Source organism: Cavia porcellus, unplaced genomic scaffold, assembly GCF_034190915.1.
Source record: "Cavia porcellus strain 051 isolate PalLab524CR breed Dunkin Hartley unplaced genomic scaffold, mCavPor4.1 scaffold_3, whole genome shotgun sequence".
NCBI classification, from domain to species: Eukaryota; Metazoa; Chordata; class Mammalia; order Rodentia; family Caviidae; genus Cavia; species Cavia porcellus.
Genome location: NW_026947486.1, coordinates 9172483 through 9197902, shown reverse-complemented (window position 1 = coordinate 9197902; position 25420 = coordinate 9172483). Strand labels below are relative to the sequence as shown.

Sequence of the window (25420 nt, the reverse complement as noted above, 5' to 3'; positions counted from 1 at the left end):
ATGATCATTTCTATAGATGCAAAAAAAGCTTTTGATAAGAATCAACACTCATTCATGCTAAGAACCTTACAGAAAATTGGAATAGATGGTCTTTATCTCAATATGATAAAGGCCATCTACAACAAACCAATAGCCAGCATCTTATTAAATAGCCAGAAACTGGAGGCCTTTACCTTAAAATCAAGCACAAGACAAGGATTTCCCTTATCACTGATCCTAAATAACATAGTACTGGAAATTCTAGCCCAAGAAATTAGACAAGAGAGACAAATAGAAGGAGTAAAGATAGGAAAAGAGGAAGTTAATTATCATTACTTGCAGACATGATAGTCTACATAGAAGACCCCCAAAACCCCATTGAAAGACTCCTAAATATAATAAAATATAAATATAATAATAATAATTGTAAGACTCCTAAATATAATAATTAAATATAGCTGGATACAAAGTCATTACTCAAAAATCAATAGCATTCCTGTACACAAACAACAAAATCACTGAGAGAGAAATAAGAGAAGCCACACCCTTCGCATCCAAAAACAGGAAATACTTAGGAATTAATCTCACAAAAGAAGTTTTCCTCTATACAGGGAAAATTCTAACACCCTGAAAAAAGAAATCAAAGAAGATCTCAGAAAATTGAAAGACATCCCTTGCTCATAGATAGGAAGAATAAATATTGTGAAAATGGCCATTCTCCCAAAACTGTTATACAGATTCAATGCAATCCCAATGAAAATACCACTAACATACCTCATAGATATAGAGAAATCACTCCTAAAATAGGAATCAGAAGAGACCTAGAATAGCAAAGACAATTCTCAGCACCAAAGGCAAAGCAGGAGGCATCACAATCCCTGATGTGAAGTTGCACTACAAGTTACTGCAATAAAATCAGCATGGTACTGAAATAAAAACAGAGCTGAAGATCAATGGAATAGATTAGAAGATACAACCACAACTACAAACACACACAGCCTTTCTATCTTTGGTAAAGGGGCCAAACATGTTCACTGGAAGAACGACAGTCTCTTTAATAAATTTTTTTTCTCTTTAATAAATGGTGATGGAAAAACTGGCTCTCCATATGCTGAAAACTAAAACTAGACCCATACCTATCACCATGTACTAAATTAAAATCTAAATGGATCAAAGATCTGAATATTAAAACAGAAACACTAAATCTATTGGAAGAAAAATTGGGTAAAAATCTTGAAGACATAGGGGTAGGTAGAGAATTCATGAACAGAAATCAAACCGCACGGGAAATACTTCCCTGAATCAGCAACTGGCATCACCTCTTATTAAAAAGTTTCTGCATGTCAAAAGAAATCTCCAGCATATTGAAAAGAAAACCCACAAACTGGGAAAAAATCTTAATGAACTGTCCCTCAGACAAAGCACTTCTGTTTAAAACATATGAAGAATTTTTAAAAAATCAGACACCCAAAATTCAAAGATGCCATCCAAAAATGGGCATCTGAGATGAATACACAATTCTCAGATGAAGAAATACAAATGGCAAATAAATACACATAAAATGTCCATTATCATTAGTCATTAGAGAAATGCAAATTAAAACCACACTGAGATTCCATCTCACTCCTGAAAGAATGGCCAGGATCGAGATAACTACCAACAACAAATGCTGGAGAAGCTGTGGGGAAAAAGGAACTCTTTTGCACTGTTGGTGGGAGTGTAGACTGGTGCAACTATTGTGGAGGTCAGTCTGGAGATTTCTCAAAAAGCTCAGATTGGAAGTCTCATTTGCTCCAGCTATTCCACTTCTAGGCATATTCCCAGAAGAACTGAAAACATCATACCTCAGTGATATATGTGCACCCATGTTTATAGCAGCACAATTTGTAATAACTTGATCTTGGAAACAACTTAAGTGTCCATCAACTGAGGAATGGATAAAAAAGTTGTGGTATTTTTATACAATGGAGTACTACTCAGCTATAAAGAATGATCACATTGAGATATTTATAAATAAATGGATGCAACTTGAGACCATACTCCTAAGTGAAATAAATCAAAGGCACATGTATATATACTCTCCCTAGTGTAAGAAATGGTAAGTGTTCATAAGATTTTCTGGTAATCATGTTCCCCATTACATTTCTTTGAAGCCTTATAAAGTTTCCATTCATTAGTTGGAATGGGTTGTTTCTGTTTTGTTTGATTTTATTATGTGTGATTGTATGAACAGCTATTTTGAAGAAAACAAGACATTATGGCAGACATTGCTGATTTAATATTATCTTGCTTTGAAGTCCTACCATGCTTTTGTTTTTCTGTTTCCATTGGTTCTATCATGTTGTGTCTTATTTGATTTTAATATGTGTGATAGTATAAGCTAATTTTCTATGCAAAATGAGATAATATAGTAGCTATTGTTAGTTTTCTGTTATTTGGTTCCGAATGCCCTGTAATACTTTCAGTCTCTTGAATGGCTTTACACTATTTTATATGTTTGATACTATTGTATGTGAAGGTATGTAACCTTACACCGCTTTGTTTCGTTTTGTTTTTCTCTTTTTCCTCTTAAATAAAAAAAAAAAGAAAGAGACATCATGGTAGCTACTCTTAATATCCAGTTGTGTTGTTGCAAGTACTGTGTTGCTTACATTGTTCTGTTCTGATCTACTTTGTTCTGCCCTTTTGTCTTAATCTCTTTAAAATTAAAAAACATAAATCATCTATAGTAGACATTCTTAGGGAGTAACTATTATTTTTATTCCATCTTTTGGATAAAATGAAGTGGTCACAAAGAATTATACGGATCCAATCTAATGGATTCATATACTTCAGTAGCAATGAAACTAATTTTATGGCCACAATTACGTTAGAACTTATGAGTAGATTGTTTTTCATTAGGTTTTATGCAGACTTCTTTTAAGGACTTTCAATGAGAATTGCATGGAGAGAAATTATACAAAACTATATATTTATTCTCATCCCAATCTTTCAGTCTTGGTTGGCTATTTCTCTTTTTCTTTTGGGATCCGTCCACTCTACTGATTTATGGGCCCTGACCTCACTTTGCTGCCACTCTGCACTACCTAACTGTTCTTTGAATGCTCAATTGTTCCTTCAACTTGATGTGTTTCCAACCACTGGTTCACACATGACTTAGTTGAAATAGTTCTGATCCTATATGAAGGAGTACCACGGAAATTTCTCTAGCTTCATCTCTAAACTTGCTTTTGATATTTGCTTTGGAATAAAGTATGATTCATTTTTGTAGAAGCATATATTTATGTGACTATAACCTCAGTCAGCAACAACATATTTCACGCAAAAATTTGTGTTCATTTATTTTTTCTGTCCATAGTATTCATAAGATAATCAGACCACTTCTTAATGTCATTCTCACATCCAAAATAAAACAACTTAGAGGTTTAAATGTGAGTTTTTTGAAATCATGTTAGGAAGTCAAATTAGATGAGTTCTTTAGTATATACTAGAGTAGTTGTCATAATAAGCAGACAGCACTTGCAAGGAATTACTTATAGCACATACTTTTAAAAAATTATCTCTTCTGAGGGAAAAAGAAAAAAAGTTAGTAAAGACATTTACCATAGATTCTTAACCACACAGGCTGTAGTGATGAGAGCCCTGCCTGGAGAGTCAGAAGGCAAGAGCCTTTCATCTTGATGAGGGTGAGTTACTAGTATTTGCCAATGGAATATGAATAAGAATGATTGTGCCACCTCCCTGTTAAGGTGGCTTTGAATCAAGTATGTCTTCTTCATGCTTTTCTTTTCCTAGGTTCTGGCTGGATGTTAAAATCCATGGTGATACTGGAAGCCACATGTTGAAGATGGCAGAGCCACTCTCAGCCAGAGTTCCTGAATGACTGCAGAACTAAAATAATTTGCCCTTCTCTCTTACCAATCAGGAATATTTGCACTATGTTAAGAATTGACATCTGAGATTTTGTGTTACAACAGCTATATTTCTAATTAAGTTGTTTCTCCTCTTTATGCCAACCTGTTTAGGTTGTTGTAATGATTAATTGAGTTAGAACAATACTTTATATGCAATAAATGTTCAAAATACTAATTATTTACATTATTGCCTATTTGGATATGAACTAGTTATAAGTCATTGAACATGTCAACTTTCTTGGACCTCCATTTTCTTAACTACTAAGTGGGAGTCATGCTTGATAATTTCTGAGTCATACTAAGTTTGAAATTTTCTTCTCAGATGCTTTTAAATTTGATAAGAAAAAAGAAAAGATCTTAACCCATGAAAAGTGGCTGGAGGACAGGAGAGAGGCATTTCAAACATCAGGTAAAGATACAGGGAAAATGGAGGGCCAGGGCTATAGCTCAGTGGCACAAGTGCCTGCCTGTCAAGCATGAGGTCATGAATTTGATCCCTGGTACAAAACAACAACAACAATAACAACAAAAAGATGTAAAATAGAGGATAACACATGGGAATCTGAGAGAGAAATTGTTATTTAGCTCATGATTTCTTTCTGAAAATTATCCACCAGTTTCTGAAATAAATTTTGGAGAGAAGAAAAGATTTACAAACCGAGCTGTGTCCGTGAGACTCTCATTCACACCCAAATGAATATCTTGCCTGGTAAGAAAGCAAGGGTGTCCACCCAGAAGTGCAAAGCCTACAGTAAAAGAAAAAGAAAAAAGAAGTATTTTGAAAAAAATCTGAAGTGTGAAACAAAATTATAAGGAATTGGCACAATCTCAGTCATGATGTTTAAGCTCTCTAACTTCTCTAACAGGGAACTTGCAGGCAAAGCAAAGTGAAGAATTTAAAGTGGATGAAATTTTGTGCACATGGACTTAACTTTCTTTGAAATCCTACCCCTTTTCCACTCTGTTGTTCAGGACCTGACAATAATGGGACATGGTTTTATTCTGTTTTATCCTCTTTAAAATAAAATAACATAAACATTTAAAACAATATAGAAACAAAACAATCAACAAATTAATGGGAATGCAATATATTAATAACTGCAATTTGATATCAGAGGCATTGGTGTGCTCCTTATGCTAACATTTTTACTTTTCTATTTACTTGAAAAATTTCATAATGAAAAGTAAAAATGAAAATCACACTAGTATTAATTTTCATTACTATATGAAAATTAAGTAACTGTATCTGTTTTATACTTAAAAGTGTTCCCTTAAATATTTCCAGATCAAATGGGTTTTAGCCAGAGGCCATCATGTTCTGGCTCTTGCAATGCTAATTCATAGAGCATGATCATGTGCTGGTAATTTATTAGTATTCTTCTACTGACTCCCTCACTCTGACAAAATGCACTATAGATAATATTATAAGAATTTTATAGCCAGTGGTTCTGACAATCAAAAAAAATTGTGCAAAATTGTTTTTTGAACCCATAGGGAAGCTATCCCTTGGAACAACTCATACTGTGATCTACAGAAAAAGTATGACAAAGTAGAACTGGACTCAGGCTTCTCCATCTAGAAAACAGAGCAATTTACCTAGAATCTTTAGATCTCTTGCTGATCTGATGTGCTAGGTTTCAGGTAGAATTAGGGAATGCAAAGCACCCAGATGACCCTACTTTCCATGGGCTCTGTAATAAAGTCAGACAATATTTTTGATACTTCACAGTTGAAGCTTTTGAAACTCACCTCTTCAGTTTCCTTTTCTGCCCTATTTCTGGGCAAGTTAAGAAAGTGTGGGCACTCCCTTCTTTGGCCAAACCTCATAAAACCCTACCTGTGCACAGAATCTTCACCTTAGCTACAACCATAACCATAACCACAATAAAACATCAACTCAGTATTATTTCCCAGCTCTCCCAGTTTGGTCCAAACTCTCTCCAAAGAGAGCTACATTATGTGAGCAATAAACTTATTGTACTCTCTTGGTGAATGTGTGGTGCTCTCACTGTCAACAATTCAACAAAATCTTAGATGGATGAAGTGACCAGAAGTTCTGGTCTCACAGCACGGTTGTGAACTGTATTCATTATTTTCTAAAATATATATCTCTTGCTCTTCTAGGCACTGAGAAAAGCATTGTTAATAAGACTCAAGTCCTTGCTTACATGGAATTTATATAGTGTTGACAGATAGATTGTAAACTGAATGAGTAAATTAAATATATGTTAGATACTGATGATTTCTGTAAGAAAAAAAATAGAGCAAAGAGGGAGGACAAAAATGTAAGAGACAGGTATGGTCTTTTTAAGTAGTGTGGTCAAGGAAGCCAGACTGTAGGACATCTGAGTGAATATCTGAGGAAGATGGGCGAATGAGTCTCAGAAAACATATAAGACAGTGTTAAAAATATGTTTAGAGGTCTTTTGTAAGGGTCATAATTGGTGGGCTTCGGGGACAACAAGAAGTTTGGTTAGGAGGTCCAGAATGTGATGAGCAGAGTAGTAGAAGGTGAGGATGCAGAAGGAAACCGGTCAAATACGTAAGTCACATTACTGGCTCTTCCTTTAAAACATATCTAGAAAATGCCCCTTCTACTTGTCACTGTTAGTTCATCTTGGTTGGAGCCTATCTTTACATAGCTCCTGACCCACTACATCTATCTTGTTTCTACATCCTCTTACATATACTGTCTATTCTCAATAGAGCAGTCAGAGCCATCTTTGTAAATGCAAGTGAGATTGTGTCCCTCCTTTGTTTAAAACTCTCCAATGATTCCCCATTTCACTCAGAGTGAAAGTCAAAGAATCAATGACAGTGTATATATCTTTTCTTGAATTCTACACACATTCTTCTGCTTGCTAAGATCACATATCACTTTCTAATGTTCTATTACTCACTTGCTTATTGTGTCTATTATTTATTTTATGCATACCCAGTAGAAGGGAAGTTCCATGGAGGGAGGGTTTTTTGTGTTTTATTTACTGATGTGTCACTCAAGCACTTAGACTTTACTGAAGAGTAAATGCTCAAGACATACTCATTGAATGAAAAAAGGAAGGACTTTAACTTGGGAAAGAGGGCCTGTTTTCTGCACTGATAAATACTTCTTCATTTTGTTAATAGAAAGTACAGAAATTGCTACTGTCTGTGAAATGAGCTACTAGAGTTTAATGATGATTATAATCAATAATCAATAATCAATCCTGAGCACTTACTTTATTTACGAACAGGCAAAGTCATCTAAACAAGTCCTGTATATAAGTCTTGTATATTGATCAAGAATGTATTTATTGTGCACCTATCATGTGACTAGCACAAGGATGCGTACCACTGAAGAAAGGTAGGAGCTAGAAGAGGAAGACTGAAGATAAAGTATAAGACATTCCGGTTTGTCTGAATCAGATCGTATTCTTTCTTTAACTAGAAATCATTTTGTTGTAGTAACTCATGATTAGTCTTCCTTGTGCTATAAAGAAGATTCACTGTGAGCCTGGACTTATTAGTGGGAGTGGGAAGATGAGTCACAAAAAATGTTTATAGCTGAGAGTCCCAAACTCCAGCAGCTCATGACAAAATAAAAGGAGAGATGCTGCCTCTGAGAAGTAATTTCAATTTGTGGTCATTAATTTTAAAAAACCCTCATATTCAAGTTGAAAAGCAGAATCTAATCATTTACTTGTTTATCAGTGATGATAAGGGTTTAAGGTATGTCAGGTCTTCTGAAAAAACCACCAAAAGCTGCATTACTGAGGAGGACAGAAGAATGGGTATCCACTTTCTACCATTCATCCAGAGAAGTATGCTTTTGTCTATTTCATCTGTTTATGCTTTCACACTACATTTTTTTGAACAATGGATTTCTTAATCTCTGAGAAAATGGAAGTAAATATTATTTTTCTCTTTCTTTTCCTCACATATCCCTGCAGGCTATGAAATAAAGGATAAAAATAGAATGGATTCACTATAAATACAAAAGATCTAGGGGGTCTTTCTGACAGAACTAAGGCAGTCATTTCTCTGTGCTTGGCTTTCATGGCTTCAGAATATTATCATAATTTATGTCTTGGCATTTTTGTAAAGATGATGAATTTGAAACAAATGTGAAAGTACCACCTTCTAGTTCACCTTGAAAGTGAAACATCAGTGTTCAATTATGAAAAGAACCATCTCGTAATATGCCCTGTGCATTTCCCTATCAGCTACTGTTTTTACTGATATTAATAAATCTATCCGTCAACTGGTTCAATTAATTTGCAATAAAAGAATATAATGACAACTAGACACAGGAGAGTTTCCTGGTTTTTAAGAGAAAAATACATAAAAAGTGGATGACCAATGAATGATCTACTGCTATATTTAGTGACATGGATACATCTCACAACCGTAAGGCTCAGAAAAAGATACCACAAACAAAGGAGTACATGCTGAATGATTCCATTTATATAAGTTTGAAAATAAGCAAAACTAATTGGTGGTGTTAGAAGCCAAAGTAATATTATCTTTGAATGGAGTGAGTCACCAGTAGAAAGAAATACACAGTGTAAGGGCGAGTTTGGGTGTTACTAACATTCTGTTCCTCTAGTTAAGTGTTGCACCAATGTACTCACTGTAAGAATTCATTGAACTCCATATATACTTAGTGATTTTTACACTTGTCTATACACATTTTTCACTTTAATAAACATGTTACACAAACAACTGATATTATTTAAATTGGGTGGAGAATGTTATTCTCTTCCCTGAAGTAAGTAGAAATACTGCTGGATCTCTAGATCTCAGGCTTGGGATGAAATTCTTAAGGTTTATTCTGTGAGAATCTGCCGGGACTGGCACAATTCTGGGGCAACCTCAGACAATTAGTTACATTTTATTTTTACTCTAAACACCAAAAAAGAGGCTGTACCTATTGAAAATGTATGCCAAAGGACAACTACTAAGATTCACATATCCACAATAGAAATACTCTGCCATGATTTTGGTGGGAGTTTCCTATTCCTATAAGCACTTAAGGCAGCTACACACTTTAACTGATTCTCCTTCTGCTGAGTTTGGCAGCATCCTCTGTGCATTTAGACCACAGGTATTTATTGTGGATGGTGACAAATACCCTGTGAACCACAAGTTGTAAGAGCCAGTATTCCTTTCCTCATGTATTTGTTGTTATGGTTTGCAATTTTGTGCAGGTCTTAGAATCCTTCATTTAACAAAATGTTTATGGTCATTTGTAGAAAAAATTTTACTAGAACAAAATGCAACTATTGCATGTCTCAATGGCTTCCATGTCTGGGTTGTATGTGTTAAGAAAAAAAGCCTAAGATTTTAGGCACGAACCATAGATTTTGAATATATGGATAATTAGAGCCAATTTTCCTCTTGCCTTGTCACCTGGTCTCCAATACTGGGAACTGGAAGGGGATCAAGAGGAGTGGAAAGAAAAGCAAGATAGATAGAAATTGATGGATCTTTGACACTGAGCCTTGTGTATTCCCCAGACCAATTTCCAAAGGGTGCAGAGCATTATAGAAGGCTCAGAGTCTAAGGAACCTCTGTACTGAGAATACTGTATGTGTTCCTTTCTTTAAAGAAAGAGCTCAATTAGGGGGGAAATCTTCTAGAGCTCCCTGGTTCCCAGCATGAGGAAGAGATGGCCTTGCAGTATCTCTGTGCCCATTATGGTTTGGTGAACTTGGTTTGAGGGAATCAAGCCAAAATAACTCAAGAACGGAGATTGGAGTGGACAAAAGTCCTGCAGAAAATTGGAGGTAGACAAGACCCAGTGAAAATACTGGCAGTCCCAAATGACTCCAGGATAGATATTTGATGATGATATTCGCTAATCAAAGAATAAATTCCTATATCCCTAAATGTTTTAATATTGAGATAGCTTCCAGGATTTTGCCTGGAAAAAAAGGAGAGGAGACCTGAAGTTGACAAAGTAAACCCTGAGACAGCTGAGGATTTCCTGATGTGGAAGAGGTTTCCACCATCTAGCAGAATTGGAGCATATTCACATAATATAAAAATAGAAACATTTCTCACATGAGTTTGAGGCCTGAGATTTGGGGGTCCATCTGCATTTTGCCCTGAATATGAACAGTTATGTGGGGCCTCCCTCGAGCCTTCTAGGAACTTCTGCCGACAAAGCTAATCTTTCTGCCCGCTCCCAAATTTAACACAAGAGTATGTTTTTCAGTGGACTCACCTGTCTCTGTAGACAGTCTTGTTCGAGTGCTTCTTTTTTCAAAAATCATGCCTAAGGATTTCCCTTGTAATAAAGGCAAATACTGAAAATAAAGGACAGAAATACAAAAATACAATTGAAATGCAAAATATCTTTTATAGTCAATATCAAGGATTATGTTTTAAAACTTAGTTTTTACTAAGAATTTCAAAATATTCTGTTTTGTTTTGTCTTAGTTTCATTCAGTTTTTTTGAGACAGAGTTTTGCTATGTAGTTCAGTATGGCCTTGAATTCACTATGTAGCCCAGGATGGTTTCAAAATGAGTTGTCCTCCTGCCTCAGCCTCTCAAGTGCTGGGTTATAGGCATGTTCCAGCTCTCTACAAATATTCTATAAAAAGTGAATTTAAAGTGTTTTTTTCCCCTGGGACTGGGAATTTAGCTCAGCAGCGTAAGCGCTGGCCTTGCAAACATGCCTTTGTGAGTTCAATCCCCGGTAAAAATAAAAAAGTGGTTTTTTTCCTATATCCAATACATATGGTGATATGGTGAAAAGCAAAAGTAATACTCATAGCTTATTGACATATATTTAGAAAGTAATACTAGTTATTCTGGGTTCAATTTGGATACCTGTTCCAAAGTATAATAATATTTCATATTGGAACTATTATTTTACTTAACTCCATTGAGATGCCAATTCAATTTTTGATAACCTCCAAGATATTTGGTTCAAAGGTGTTTTCTCAGCAAAAACATGCTACTCTGTCACAACATGGAACATAACACTTTTACTTGGGTCAGTGCTGAAGCCTCAGATTTTTCAGCTACACAGTCTTTCTGCACCCTAATGGGTGTACAAAGTCTTTGCTTCTGGAAAATAATCTGGAGCATTTGGGTATGGGGTGGGGCTCTTCTTCCTTCCTTTCTGTTGATTGACTTCCTGATAGGATGAGTTTTGGAACAAATAGCATCTTGACAGCTAACTTTTCTCATACAAAGAGAGTGAAGAACAAAAGCTGGGATCTAGAGAGACCTTCCCTCATCATTTCAGGTATTCTGTTGGAACATCAACATGTAGTATTTGGGGCCACACTCGTCTTCAGGTTGCTCCTTGGAGTTTGAAAGGCTAGCCAACTAGATAAGAAAATTAAGGTCATGTTGAACTTTCTCAACCTGAAACCAACTTCAGAAAGATATTGAATGAGATTGAAATAAAAGTGTTTTTATAATTTATCCATATAAATGAAGCTATTGAATTAATAGGTCCAGGGATTTAGCTCAGTGGCTCAAGCACTTGCCTTGTAAGTGCAAGGTTGTGAGTTACATCCCTGGTAGCCAAACAAGCAAACAAACAAAAAAATTGCATGGGTTCAAAGAGATTGTTCAAAATGCAGACTAATGCTTATGGCTAAGCACCCTACTTGCCTACGTTTTGTATTTTGCTGATCAAAATGCTTTTCTAAATGTCATCACGTCACTGAAAATTGTTTTTAATATTATCCCAATGATTGTATACTGCTATTTATCCAGAACTGAATTTTGTTGCTAGAAAAAATATTATCTTTATTTTTAGCTTGATAAAAAAATTATAGAGAAAACAAAGGAGTTATAAAAATAAGATCTTTCCAGCCAAATGGTTCCTTAAGTTCTGATTCAGTTAATAATGAATTTCAGCATTCCACATGAAAGAAGTGCAATGATTTGTTATAGAATAACTGATTTTTGTGGCTTTTTTATATGCTTGTACACTTAGTGATAATCAATTACCTTGACTGTGAGGTTTCATTACTTAGCTACTCTTTAGGAATTTTAATGTATTTTATGTTCCTTCTTCTTTGGGAAATCTGCCTTTGAAAAGGCTGATTGGTACTAATGGAAGCTAGGGAAAAATTTACATACTTCGCCTTTCTGTTTTATTCTAAATTTCAGATCTGCTGATAACCATAGTATATATTTAATTTCTTCTCCTGTAAAGTTCTTTAGAGTCAGGAAGTCACGACCCTTCAACTTTACTTCATTTAGTAGTGGTTGTCCATGCCTACAATAAAAAGAAAAAAAGAGAAATGCATATTTAAGGAAAAAATACATGTTTTATGGCAGTCCATTGTTCTGGATACAAAATATAGCAAATCACACATAGCCTTATATAGCTCTACAAAATGTTAATGTATTTAAACTGACATGGATGTGGTTTATATTTTAGATATCCAATATTTGAGATGTGAAAGAAAAGAATTTGTGGAAATAAATTTAATACTGATTTACTTGAAATACTCCATTTGAGTGGCTTTTCCACTTACTAGTCATGCAATTTCAGGCAAGTAAATTTCTATCCACACAAAAATTTCTCTCCAAGAAAATGAGAGTAATAAATCTTAGTAATGTTGATATGAGGATGAAATGATTTAGTGCATGTAAAACAGGCAGGGTCTGGCATAAATATGCAGTTGTAAAATTTTATGTATTATTATTGAAACCATTAGCATATACAAGCATAATTTATAATGTATGATAGAAAAATCACTTCAGTTTCTCCCTCCACTTTATTTTAAAATTGTTCCTAGAGACTGTTTTCTTTTCTTTTTCTTTTTTCTTTTTGGCACTAGATGAAAAATACAGGTGGCACTGTAGCTTTTTTAATAGTTTTCAAAAAAAAGTCTTCTGCTTATTTTACTACCCCAAAGAAGTGCAGTAAAATAATGTATAACAGTAATATAACACTAGTAATTATTGGAAAGAAAAAAACTTAAGAAATTTACCGCAAGTTGACACCTTTTCTCTTCTAGTTTATGCTTGATTCAAAATGGCCTCCTTTATGAGGGCCCCCTCTAAGTACCATGAGCTGTTTCCTGTTTCTTATTTCCTTCCCTTCAATTTCTCTAAGTGAAGTCAAAGAAGGTGAGGAGTTAAGAGCCAATGGAAAGTTCTATTGTGCTCCAGTCATCTAGCATTGGTGTGGTAATTTGAGGCTGACTGACTTGTCAGTTGCTTTTGTAAGTCTTTTGAAGAACTCTGTGACCACTAGAAATTTCTCACAGGAGTTTTTAATGTACACAATCATATTTCCACTGGCCTTAAGGGGATATTCCAGGCATTTTTTGATGAGATATTCTCACGTTCCCAGGAGATCTCTTGGTCATGACCTGAAACAGTATAATGTCATGGATCACTTTCTTGGACCATGTTACTTCATTGAAAGTCCTCCAAGTTCTTTACCTTATGAAGAATTGGAAGAATCATGCCCATCTTGATTTAGACACCTCTTTTCTTCTTCTGTCAGAGTATCTAACTAGCCAGTACCTTTTAGTTTAGTTTTCTGAGATTTAGGCCTGGTATCAATTTACAGTGCCCCGAAGTTCTCCTATTGAAGATATTGGTCCCACTGGAGCCACCTTTGCTAAGCTTGAAGAGAGGAAAGATTATCTACTTCATGGGGGACATAGCATGCATAATGTAATACTCTCCAAAAATATTCTTTTCTTATCTTTTTTTTTCTTTTTAACTCTTCTACTTTCTGAAAAGTTTATCTTTCTAGTTGAAAAATAATAATTGTATATATTTATGGGGTACAATGTTATGATCCTATATATATATTTGTAATAATTAAATTGGTTAATTAGCATTTAATTATCTCAAATATTTATCATTTTTGGGATGAAAACATTGAAAGTACTCTTTTAGCTATTTTGATACATTTAATAATTTATTAGTAACTATAGCCACTGTGTTATTCAAAGAACATCAGAATTTATTCTTTGAATCTAATGGTAACTTTGTACCTGTTGAGCAACGCCTCCCTTTCCCCATTCACAGTCTCTATCTCTAGCCCCAGTAACTACCAATCTACTCTCAATTTCTGATTTCATTTTTTTGGATATCACATGTAACATCATATGGCATTTGTCTCTCTTGTGCCTGGTTTACTTCACTTAACATAATACCCTCTAGGTTCACTCATAATGTTCCTGGTTTTCTTTTTATAGTGGAAAAGTATTTCATTGTGCATATATTCTTTAGTTTTTAAACTCAATTCCTCTGTTGATTAACACAGGGTTGTTTCTATGTCTTGGCTATTGTGAATAATGTATGCCAAAGAGACTTCTACAATTCCATTTTCCAAACACATCTTCTAATCTCCAGACCCTCTTTTAGTTTCTGCAACCTGTTTTACAAGCTAGAGGCAGTTACCCAATATGTTGAAAACTGATTCTTGTCTGTCTCCCTTGAAAGTCTCTTCTTAGAGGGCTAGCCTTACACCTGGGAGTAAAAAAGTCAGTATTTTTTGGGCCTAAGCAGAAACTAAAACACAAAGAGACCAATTTTAACGTTTTGGAAACCAGGGATATAGTTCAGTGATGCTGCTGCACCTGCCTGGCAAACATGAAGTCCTGAATTTGATTTCTGGTACCAAAAAATGCTGTTACCTTGATTCAGTTGACACTAATTGTTATTGGGATAATCAGCCTGTAAGATGGACAGCATATATTTTATTATTCCCTCTGTTAATCTGCATTTGACAATAACAAGTATTGTATACTTCACTGGTGGAAATGAATACATGAACTGGAAATAGTGAATAACTGGGGGCAAATTGTGATTTACCATATTGTTAAAATTAATTTTACTAAGAATATGATATATATCACAAAATGATTATGCTTGAATTCTAGCTTAGGAAGAGACCTTTTTTTATTTGGGATGAGGAATAAATCATGTGTTTAGATTTACATATGTAGCTTTTTTTGCAATGATAATAAATCATAGATAGGAAAATCATGAATTCACTAAATTTGCTGTTTTTATGTGTGATGGTAAAATAACTCACACAAATGAATATTTTGCTAAATATCTAACTTTCTGGCAGAATTAGCTGATATATTTGCTGTTCAGTTGGTGAACAGATTATGTTCAGTGGAAACTGCATGTGACTAAGCACTTTAGAGAGTATGCTTAACAAGGAAAGAACTTCCACAAAAATTGAGAGCTTGTAGGTTGTTTGGCTAACTAGTTGATTGCATGATTTAAAATATTAATAATGCATTCAATTATATTTATAATTATTCATAATAATTATATTTTCAGATTATATATGAAACAAAATTTTTATTAGCACTCTTATTTCAAAGATACACTGTTACGTGTAACTTTTAAAAATACATGAATCATAGACTCTCCAAATGAGAATTTCTTTGAAGCATTGGTCTTCAATTTTTAAATTACCCTTAAGACTGAAAAGTTTTTGACTGTACATTCATAGTATTTGTTAACTTATTTACAATATCTATGTGCAACTGTAGATTATATTTAACAAAACGTAAACAAAATTTATTAAGAGGAAAAAACTATTTACAAAGTAAGTCTATAAATGTTCAGAAACATTTTGCTGGCTAAAGGAGAACATATCTTTATCTTATTCTGCAATCCTAGTAAGAGCCACTTAAAACTGCCTACAACATCTCAATTATGGTCATTCATTTGATAATTTTGGAAGCATGATATTTAAGTAAGAAATTTGAATTTACATAAGAATTTTGGCTATGAATTTGGCCCTGGTAATATTAAATAGTGATAATTTCAAGCAACACTTGAAATATATAAGTCCTGACACTTGAGAATTAAACACTTTGATAGATGTTCAGGTATTTTCAATGTGAAATGGAGCCTTCTTTGGATATCTGTAAAATAGGTCATGCATGTCTTGTCTGGAATGAAGGCTTGGTAGCTTAACCTTTACCAATTCATATTTAGGGAGGTTTTGAAAAATATGTTTTCTTTTGAAATAAGATCCAAAAATATATATAATTACAAAAGATAAACTCGCTTTACTCACTATTTTGCAGTAACACATTACCGCTCTATTCCTTCAGTCTTCCTGTAATATTACTTTTAAAAGGGACAAATACTTTTCTGGAAAGCCCCATTTCTAATGTTTTAAGGAATTTAGGAAAAATCTCTATATCTGTTGAAGTCACATCTATTAACAATGAGAAAAACAACGCATGAGCTAATTTGAGGCCTTAGTTTTTTGCCTACAGTGAGCTCAAGTTCATACTTCTGATTATTTTTGGAGCTCACAAAAGCTGAGTCTCCAAACTGCTGTACTTTGAGATTTAATGTCCTCTACCATCCTTAACTCTTTCTGGGTTTTACCAAATACTCTCTCCTCTCACAGGAGTACAGATTTTAGAATCGTGTTGTGTTTGTTGTATCTCAGAGAAATGGAATTGGAAATGAAAAAGATTCAAGGAAATAAACTTTTCTCTCCATTTCCATGAAATGGACTAGGAAAAAGCAGGACCAACAATATAGTTTGCTTCTTCAATATTTCCAACTTACATTTGTTATTACCACCTCTCTAACCCCCTCCCCCAGCCTGATGGAAAAATAAAAAACAGATTGAAGGATGTATAGTGTCTCTTTGAATTCCTCATATTTGTCCTTAGACACTTCAAGAAACATCTAGGTTGGAGGTGGAGTGAAGCTTCTGTTTAGCATTAGGGTTAGCATTCTTCTGTTGCGATTGTGTTGTGAGATATACCTGTTTTTAGCTCTCTGCTGCCAGGAGATTTGAGCATAAAGGTAGAAAAAAACAGACAAACATCTTGTCTTAAATCTTTTTCTATCAAGGCCTTTTATTTTCCAGTCTATTTTATTTTCCAGAACAGAACAGAAACTTTATTTCAAATGTTTTTCTTTGGCACAAATGATTAGAAGAATCTCTATGACGAGATTCCTGATAGCTATTGCTGATAATGTTATAGCAACAAGAGTGCTGAGTGTTGTTGAGATTCACATTCAATAACTGTTAGCACATAAGCTCTCCCCACCAAAGTCCCCTTCAGTCCCTTTGTGGGTTTTTTTTGTTTGTTTTGCAGTAAGGACACTTAACATGAAATATGTTCTCCTAGGAAACTTTGAAATTCACAATAGCATATTGTTAGCCATAGGGATAATGCGTACAGCAGTTCTCTAGAAATTATTCATCTGAAATAAGTTCTAACTGAAACTTTATATCCATTGAACAAAATCCCTAGCACTTAACAATCGGTACTGTACTCTCAGATTCTGAAATGCATCATATAAGTAAAATGATATAGTGTTTTTTCTTTTAGTTTATTTTACCTACCATAATGCCCTCCAAAGTTAGCTTTTAAAACACAATATAGGAAGTTCTGGCTTTGTGTGTGAGAAACTACATAACCATTATATCTGAAATCATGCAAATCAACCTGTGACCTAATAACTGTCCTGTGATTTTTAACAATTTTTGGCAAACCATTAAAAATTCTCCTACTGTCTATTACAAGTGTGTAGGGAAGTGGAAAAAGTAAAACTAATGAGTTTATTATCCTGAATTTTAAAAGACATATTGAGAATTATAATGCTCTGTTTCTTTGTAAAAAAAAAAAATTCTGTCAAGAATAGTTTTAACCATGCTTACATTCTCATTATGTAACTTACAGCATAAAGCAAGCATCTTTTCTATGCTTTGGTGAATTTTAATAATCATTTCTAAGTGTGGATCAACTTCCAATATTTTATCCTTTGCACTTTAATATTGTGTAGTATCTCTTAAAATTCCTCTAATGTCAAGTGTTTGGCACTTCCTCTTGGATATCTTTACCTTCATTACCACTTCCTGCATTTATATCAGTAACTTTGTCTTCACCAACTCCCTCAGGGAATACATTATAAGGCCTCCCAAACAGAGGCAAAGCCAACAATCTCACACTCAGATGTTTTTTCTTTAACTTTTGTTAGATTTTAGATCTATATTTCCCCTCAGAGCCTCATGTGTTCAGAGGTGGGACTTTGAGAAGGAGATTGGATCATGGTGATACTGTGTTCATCAGCAGACTGACCTTGATGAATTCGTAGCTTAGTGTGCTCTTAGGTATTGAAACCTGGTTAGTAGTGGATTAAAGGGGGCATGACTTGGAAGGGTCTATCTCCTTTCCCAGATCATCCCTTCGTACTCTGATTTCTAGCCACCAAGACAGGAGCAGTTTCCTAGGTCAGGCCCTTTCACTACTTCTCTCTTGGAGTCAGCTAGTATTCGACTGACAACACGAACCAAAACAATTCCCTCCTCCTTTAAGTTGTTGAGTAATTTGTTCCAGTGATAAGGAAAATGACTAAGACAACTCTATATACATTTTGATTTAGTTTAATCATGTTAATTTTTATTTCTTCACTGCACTTTCATGTCTGCATGGAAATTCCCTCTTTTGATTATTTGTTTTTACAAAATGTCCTTGAGCTTATCACTGGTAGCAAAGAGGATGGCACAACTGTCCTCCTTCAGATCTATATGTGAACTGAGACCAATCACAAACAGAGTTGCTTTTCCTATACTGAAGATTGAACCCAGGGTGTTTCACAGGCTAGGCAAGTGCTCTTTCACTGAACTATATCCCCAGCTCATCAACAGACTTTGGAAAAGTGATGTAATCAGTCACTGATCATGCTGTACACTTGTCATTTATATAGTGATTTCTGAACTGAAGAGCTACCAATGAAATTTTGTTTCATACAATTACTTACAATTAATGATAAATAAAATTTGAACTGTGTTCCTAGAAGATTTGTAACTGAATTTTATACATATTCAGATCATGCAAAAGAATGGCTGCCTGTACTCCAAATGGTTTTGCATTAGAGAACTCCTTACTATATTATTCCCATTGTCCAAAACATTCTCTTGCCAGTTCTCGAGGTATCTCTTTCTCCTTGCACTGGAAGTTTAAATACTATCTGCCATGAGATTCTTTCCCTAACTGTACTAAGTAGCCATCACTTTAGCTTCATTTTGTTCATAATACTTGTTACAATTTTTAATATGTATTTATGTTTCTGTTTATTGATTACTTTTAAACTTCTGATTGTATTATCTGATTTATAATGTCAGAGACTCTGCCTTGCTTATTCATCAGTTTATTTTCTATATATAGTGCTACTGCAGTATCTGAGCTGTAGTAGGGATTCAATAAATATTTTAAATACATGAATGAATGAGTGATAGGAAATCTCTGGGTCCAACTAACTCAATTCATATGACATTCAGCAGAATTCTGGGAATTAGTTTAGAGAGATGTGCAAAATGATAGATTTTCAACATCCTGGCAAAGTCTTGATAATATGAAAAGACATGATGGGACCCTAAAACAGAATTAATTTGCAGCAAGAACAAGTGTGGGCTGTGCCCCAGGATGAATACAAGGCTTAAGAGTTGCAGAGGGTAATTGTTTGTGGCTTAGAATATTTCTAAAACTGAAATTCTCTGGGATTCAACCACTCAGAACACTCTTATTCTACTGAGAACAATGATTGTGTACACATTCATGAAAGAAGAGCGTTACAACCTGGATGCTAAATACATCTCTCTGAGTCAAGTGTCTAAACCTGGAAAACTGGAGAGAACACTAAGTAAGCAAATGGAATCATTTGCCCATAGTACCATAAAGGCTAAGCTGAAGTACAGAATAGTGAGGCACAAACCCCTTTTGTTCATGCTAACAGGGTAGAGAGAAACATATTGTACATCTTGTCACACTAGTGTGTGAGGGCTTGAGTGATTAACTAGAAAAATATTTTTAAAAGCACCACAACAGTTGAAGGGAACTACACTGTTTACCCCACTGAAAATTCATTAGAGTAGTCATCACCTTTCACAGTTCTATCTAGGAGGTGGGGCAGGAAATGTCAGCTTGGGAAAAACTTGTTTTTCATAGATATCAAGAACTAACCAGGAAAATTTATCACTAAAAGGAAAGGAAACACAATGGTCCTCATTTAAATTCCTATCCTGTTTACTATCTTCTCATAGACTGTCCCTTGGCTTCAAAATTAAGCCACCACACCTCCTTCCTAAGCTACATAAGAACTGGGGAAAGTAGAACCCCACAATTGGACTGTCAAAATGCCTCTGATACAAGCTTCTGTTTTGGTTTGGTTTGTTTTTTGGTCGATTTCAAGCATTTTCTTACTTTTCTGTGGAAAAATCTACACTCAAATTAGCCAGCCAAACGTGCTGGCATGAAGTTATTAAGTTCCTATAGAGACTTCATGTGGCAATTATAGGCAGTCTATGCTGGCTCAGAAATACCAGAATGAGGGCCAAAATCATTACTTTATATCCTTCCTATCAAATCTTTGGGTTTCTTCCACTAAAGTGTACAAGAAATCAGCCAGAAGTAAACAAGAAATGGTCTCCATAAACCAGACCTAAATCACATTGTCATTCTTAAGCTCACCCATAATAGGGAGGCCTTACTATTGGGGAAAATAGGAACCATCAAAACCGTCAATAGTTTTGATAGGCATACTAATCACCCCAAGTTGACCACTACCCAAAATACATGAACCCAAATATCACATTGTATTTTATAAATATGTACAAATATTTAATGTCAATCAAAGAGTTTTTAAAATATTATTTGTGATTTGGCTAGAGTCAAAGCCCTTGAAAAAGGCCTGAGCAGTTCTTTACATTAATTTCATCCCTTAAAAAATAATTATAGAGATTTATTAACCCCAAATACTTGAATGCTAAAAAGTTAAGCCAAAGTAGTAACAGACTCTTGTTTTAGCTTTGTCCAAATATCTTCCTACCTAGAAAATGGAAGTATATTTACTACTGGCAGAATGAAACCTTTTATGGCTGGAGTTTGCTTTTTCCAACTCTGGTAAATTGTTTGGGAATGGAAGAGACTTGGATATGTTATCTGGTATAATTGTATTTTGCTGGAAGAACAAATCCTTAATTCACATAAAATGTGGTCAGTCAGAAACTGACTTTGCCAGAGCACAAAAATATCAGACACTCTGATCCCCGTGGGGAATTTGAAATAAATACCTTAGCTTCTGGAAGTATCAGAGAGAGCCAATGGACCTTAAGGCTGAAAGTTTGATGTTTCTTTAACCTTGAACAAACACAAGAGCTAAGGAATATTTTGTTTTGTCTCACTGAGATATTTTGGCTATACCTAAAAAGGGACATAGGGCAATGGTAGATTGGCCAACTTAATTAATTCAAAGAGATCAAAGTAATAAAGCAGAGGAATGAAAGAATTGTGGTTTTAAATAGTGGAATTGTATTTCTAGGTCAGCCCAGATTTAAGAATAAACTATGACCTAGGAAAGGCCATTTGCCATTTCTGCTTTTCATTTGCTATCTAAAAAGTTGAAAAAGTGAAGTAAGTCAGTTATTTTCTGTGTCCTTGTTTTCTACAGTACTTATGAAGTTTTATAAACACAAAATTTCTCAATTCTCAGTGTCCTAACTGTAATCTTATCCCAATATTACCTTTTCAAAAATGGCATATTAGGAAACCAGTAAGGGAGAATAATTTTTCACAAAAATTTTGAACTGATTCCATTGATGCAAAAAAAAATCCCCACAAATCTTTTCCAAATTTATTTACCATATTATTAACAGCTAAAATAATTTTAAAAAACTTATTTGAAACCTTTCTCACTGTAGCAATGTACTTGTATGCAATATAAATTATTATTGAGAGCCGGGCGTGGTGGTGCACACTGGTAATCCCAACACTCTGGGAGGCTGAAGCATGAAGATCACTACGGGTTCAAGGACAATTTGGGCTACAAAATGAGTTCAAGGTCAGCCTGAATTGTATAGTGAGACCCTGTCTCAAAAAGACAAAAAAAATTATTATTGAAAACAGAGTGACTCAGTGTTGCTAAGATATTATCTGAAAACTAAAGAATTCAGATGAGGACTGACTTTGGGAAGATCTACTTTATTTTGAGACAAGGCCTCAGTATGTAGTTCAGGTTGGTCTTGAACTTACATTGTAGCCCAGGCTGGTCTCAAACTTAAAGCAATCTTCCTGCCTTAGCCTCTCAAGTGCTGAGAGTACAGGCATGTGCAGAAAACCTGAAACTGTTGAAAATGTGACTTCACTTATTCTAGTTAAATTACCAAATTGCTAAAAGCAACAAACTGGGTGAAAAGTTTACTGTTGGCCCAAGAAAATGTTATGTCACCATTCCTATCACATGCTCTGCATGCTTTTCTGAGGTCAAGTTAAGATATATGCTTTTTAAAGGTATTTATTTTATGCTTCGATACAAAATATAAATAATCAAAAAGCACTATTCTCCTTTTACAAGAGCATGGATGAGCTGTAATTGTTTTATGTGTCCACACGTGTATGGATGGGAATGTGTATGAGTTGAAAGAAACATAATGAGTTATGTGAGTTCTTACAGAGATCTGGAATGAAATACCTAAAATCTAGTCACCTCCAGCTCCAATCCATAACCTCCACAAAATTGGGTGGCTTAGCTCAATATTCTTTGAAGAAATTTCTATTTGTGAGATGAAATTGAACTGCACTTACAAATTGGTCTTCTCTGAAAAAGAAAAAAAGATCTTTTAGTGGTTTCTTTAAAAGCTGTAAGTGGTTTCCCTAATAGGCAACAAATCATGGGACACCATTATCTAAACACACCAGGCTCCATAGCCTTTGTGAGATGAAAAGCCCTGTGGATTGGGGGCTTTCACCAGTCTTGGTGGCTGAGCCTATTGATTTTGTAAGAGAAAATTAATTGACTAAAAATGATTGATCCAGGACCCTGTGTGGATGACTTTAGCCTCACTTCAGCTGTTATTTTATCATGTATATAGTAATATGGTTACTTACTTCAAAAATCCCTGTCTGTGGCACTGCCGAGCGTTAACAATGTATTTCCTATTATGCTGCAAACTCACATGGTATGTTGTGTAATAAAGGCCCTCAACTTTTCCCAAGAGTTGAAAAAAAGGAAAAGAATTCAAATCTTAGTGGAAGATAAAATAAAAGTAAAAGTATAATACAGAATTGACAGGGAGCTTTTCTCTGTTGTTGATGGAGTTTTTGAAAGGTTGAAGGTCTTAATAAAGATAAAAAATTTTAAATTCATCTAGGCAGCAGGTAGCATAATTAAATAATAGGGTGGTAAAAACACCCATGTCACATGAGAGCACCACCATGAAACCATTTCAAGGTTACTTTTCAATAGAAATGTATTACTGAGTTTTTTTACAAACTTCATGACTCAGTGCTCTCACTTTTTTCAAACAGTAAGTACAGGTTTGAGCTGATTTAGCCATATTTTGCCCAACTTATAGGTGGCTAGCCAGGAGTTTTAGAAATGTAGATTGTCTACCAGATATATACAAGGGATAATTAGTATATATCAAAAAACCCCAACTAGTTGGAAAAAGTTTTGCTTGCAAAATTTAACCTATAATAACTGTTAAAAATTCATTGTAATTTTCTAAAAAGAGTATACATTTAAATCTCAAGCTTTGATTATGCATTCATTTGAGTATTTACAACTCAGTGACTTTTCTTTATTAAAAACCATGAAATAAATTTGAATCATATTTTTATCTGATGTAATTCAGTGGGATGGAATAATAAACAATGTCTGTTACTTTACAAGTTTTACACACATTATCTCATTGATTATCACCAGACTGACTTCATGTGGCTGGAATGAAATATCTCATTTCCTTATTTACTGCTGTATCTCCAACGTCTTGTATAGGGCATGGCAAAATGTAAGTACTCAATGAGTATTTGTTAAATGAATGATTGCATGATACTTTATTATGCAGTATATGTGCTGCCAAAGCGAGCTCAATACCCTATAATGTAGGCAGAGCAACTATTATCCTTTTTCCCATTTTACAGGTGAAGCAAAATTCACCTTTAGGAAGTCAAGGATGTTATTTTGAGGTTGGTTTATACTTTGTAAAGAGGCTGTAGAAAAATTGTATCTGATCACCAACATCCAAGACCTCTAGAAGCTTTCCGGTTATGATGTCCACATCTGATAGCCTTGCTTGCTCAGCTAACTCATCTTCTCTGTTCTCTCCCCATTCCCCACTGACACTCTATGCCAGTTTCAAGCATGTGGTCAATGGCTATAAACAGAATTATGCTTTTATAGTAAATTCATGGGAGATAATATCCTTTGTACATGCCACCAACAGTTTCAGATATGAATTTCAAATTTGGAATTTGTTAAAAAGTACTGTTATTCCCATTACACATAAGGCTCCTTGGAAACAGCTTTCTAAAAATTTACCTAGTTGCTATCTGGAATGTTTTATTAAAAGAATAGATTTTTCCCAACACCGTAGAATGATGTATTGTTTTCTATCACATCAAAATACAAACTGGAGGCTCCATGTAAACTTTCTCCTATAGTTTCTTTCAGCTCATTTAGAACATACAAAAATAGAACAAGTCAAGAATATTTAGTCTGTATCTGTCATGGTTATCCCCTACACACACACACACACACACACACACACACACAAGCATGCATGATAAAATCAAATTACAGAAGGACTGAGAAATGAAAGCTCAGCTGGAATTAGAGACAGCCATCACACATAAAAGTAGACTGTGGCACTACATCCTACAGAAAGAGGCCTTTTGTGCCAGTTCTCCTTTGCACAATACAATTTCATTTATCACCATGATTCCCAAATCAAACCCAACTCGGTTTATCACTTACCAAAAATTTCGAACCACGATATTGTGGCCATTTCTCAAAGTAGCATTGTTCAATAAGATCCTAAAATTAAACAGCATCTTCTTTTGATAATGAAAAAGATGATTCTATGCTCTTGAAAACTTCACAGCAAGTAAGCCAGTGTGGCTCACCTAAAAGCTAAGAATGCCTTTGATGGTAGAGAGGGAGCAAAGGTTCTCAACTACCCTGTAACTGCAACTTCAACTACCTTTATCAGATCAACCTGGTTAGAGGTACTACAGGGCAGGGTACAGGGGCATTTGAACTTTAAATCTAACTCCACTTCTGTGTATTTTGAAAGATAGAATCCTGACTATTTTAATCCCCAGCTTCCTCTTTTTTCATAATGCATTTATGCTGTCACATGCTTGTATAAATATCAGTTGACAAGCACCCATTGAGCATATAATATATGCAAGGCACTGCAGTGCTGGCTGCTGCGAAGGGACATAGAAATAACTCATTCAGAAAATGCGAATTGGCAGTGTAAAACACCATATATAGATGTGACAGCACTGAATATTTTCACGGATTTCTGTTTTCCTATCTCAGTCTCAGCCTTTCTACAAAAACAAATAGAGATAAGTGGCCTGAAAGTTATTTTTGGATGGCAAGAAACTAGATAGGCTATAGATTTATACATTTTAAAAAAATTTAGTCCTGGAGTTCTCCTTGTGCCTTGCACATTGTAGATCTTCAGTAAATAAATAATTGTGTATTGATTCCAATAGGAGATTTCAGTCACTAGAAGTGACAAAGGAGTATTGTATGTTGCTTCCCTAGTAGCCTG

At 34.7% G+C, this 25420-nt stretch overlaps 1 protein-coding gene across 1 annotated transcript in view; it reads right to left on the bottom strand.

Annotated features, from left to right (window-relative positions):
* Nucleotides 1–24853, bottom strand: part of Otc (ornithine transcarbamylase) — a 74674-nt gene extending 49821 nt beyond the window's left edge. Inside the window, exons 1-4 of the mRNA XM_003469339.5 lie at nucleotides 24613–24853; nucleotides 11977–12115; nucleotides 10099–10180; nucleotides 4552–4639 (exon numbers count right to left, since the gene is read on the bottom strand). Of these exons, the coding sequence (XP_003469387.2) occupies nucleotides 4552–4639; nucleotides 10099–10180; nucleotides 11977–12115; nucleotides 24613–24689 (386 nt within the window). The 5' untranslated portion in view covers nucleotides 24690–24853. The remainder of the gene's footprint in view (nucleotides 1–4551; nucleotides 4640–10098; nucleotides 10181–11976; nucleotides 12116–24612) is intronic.
* Nucleotides 24854–25420: the final 567 nt, after the last annotated feature.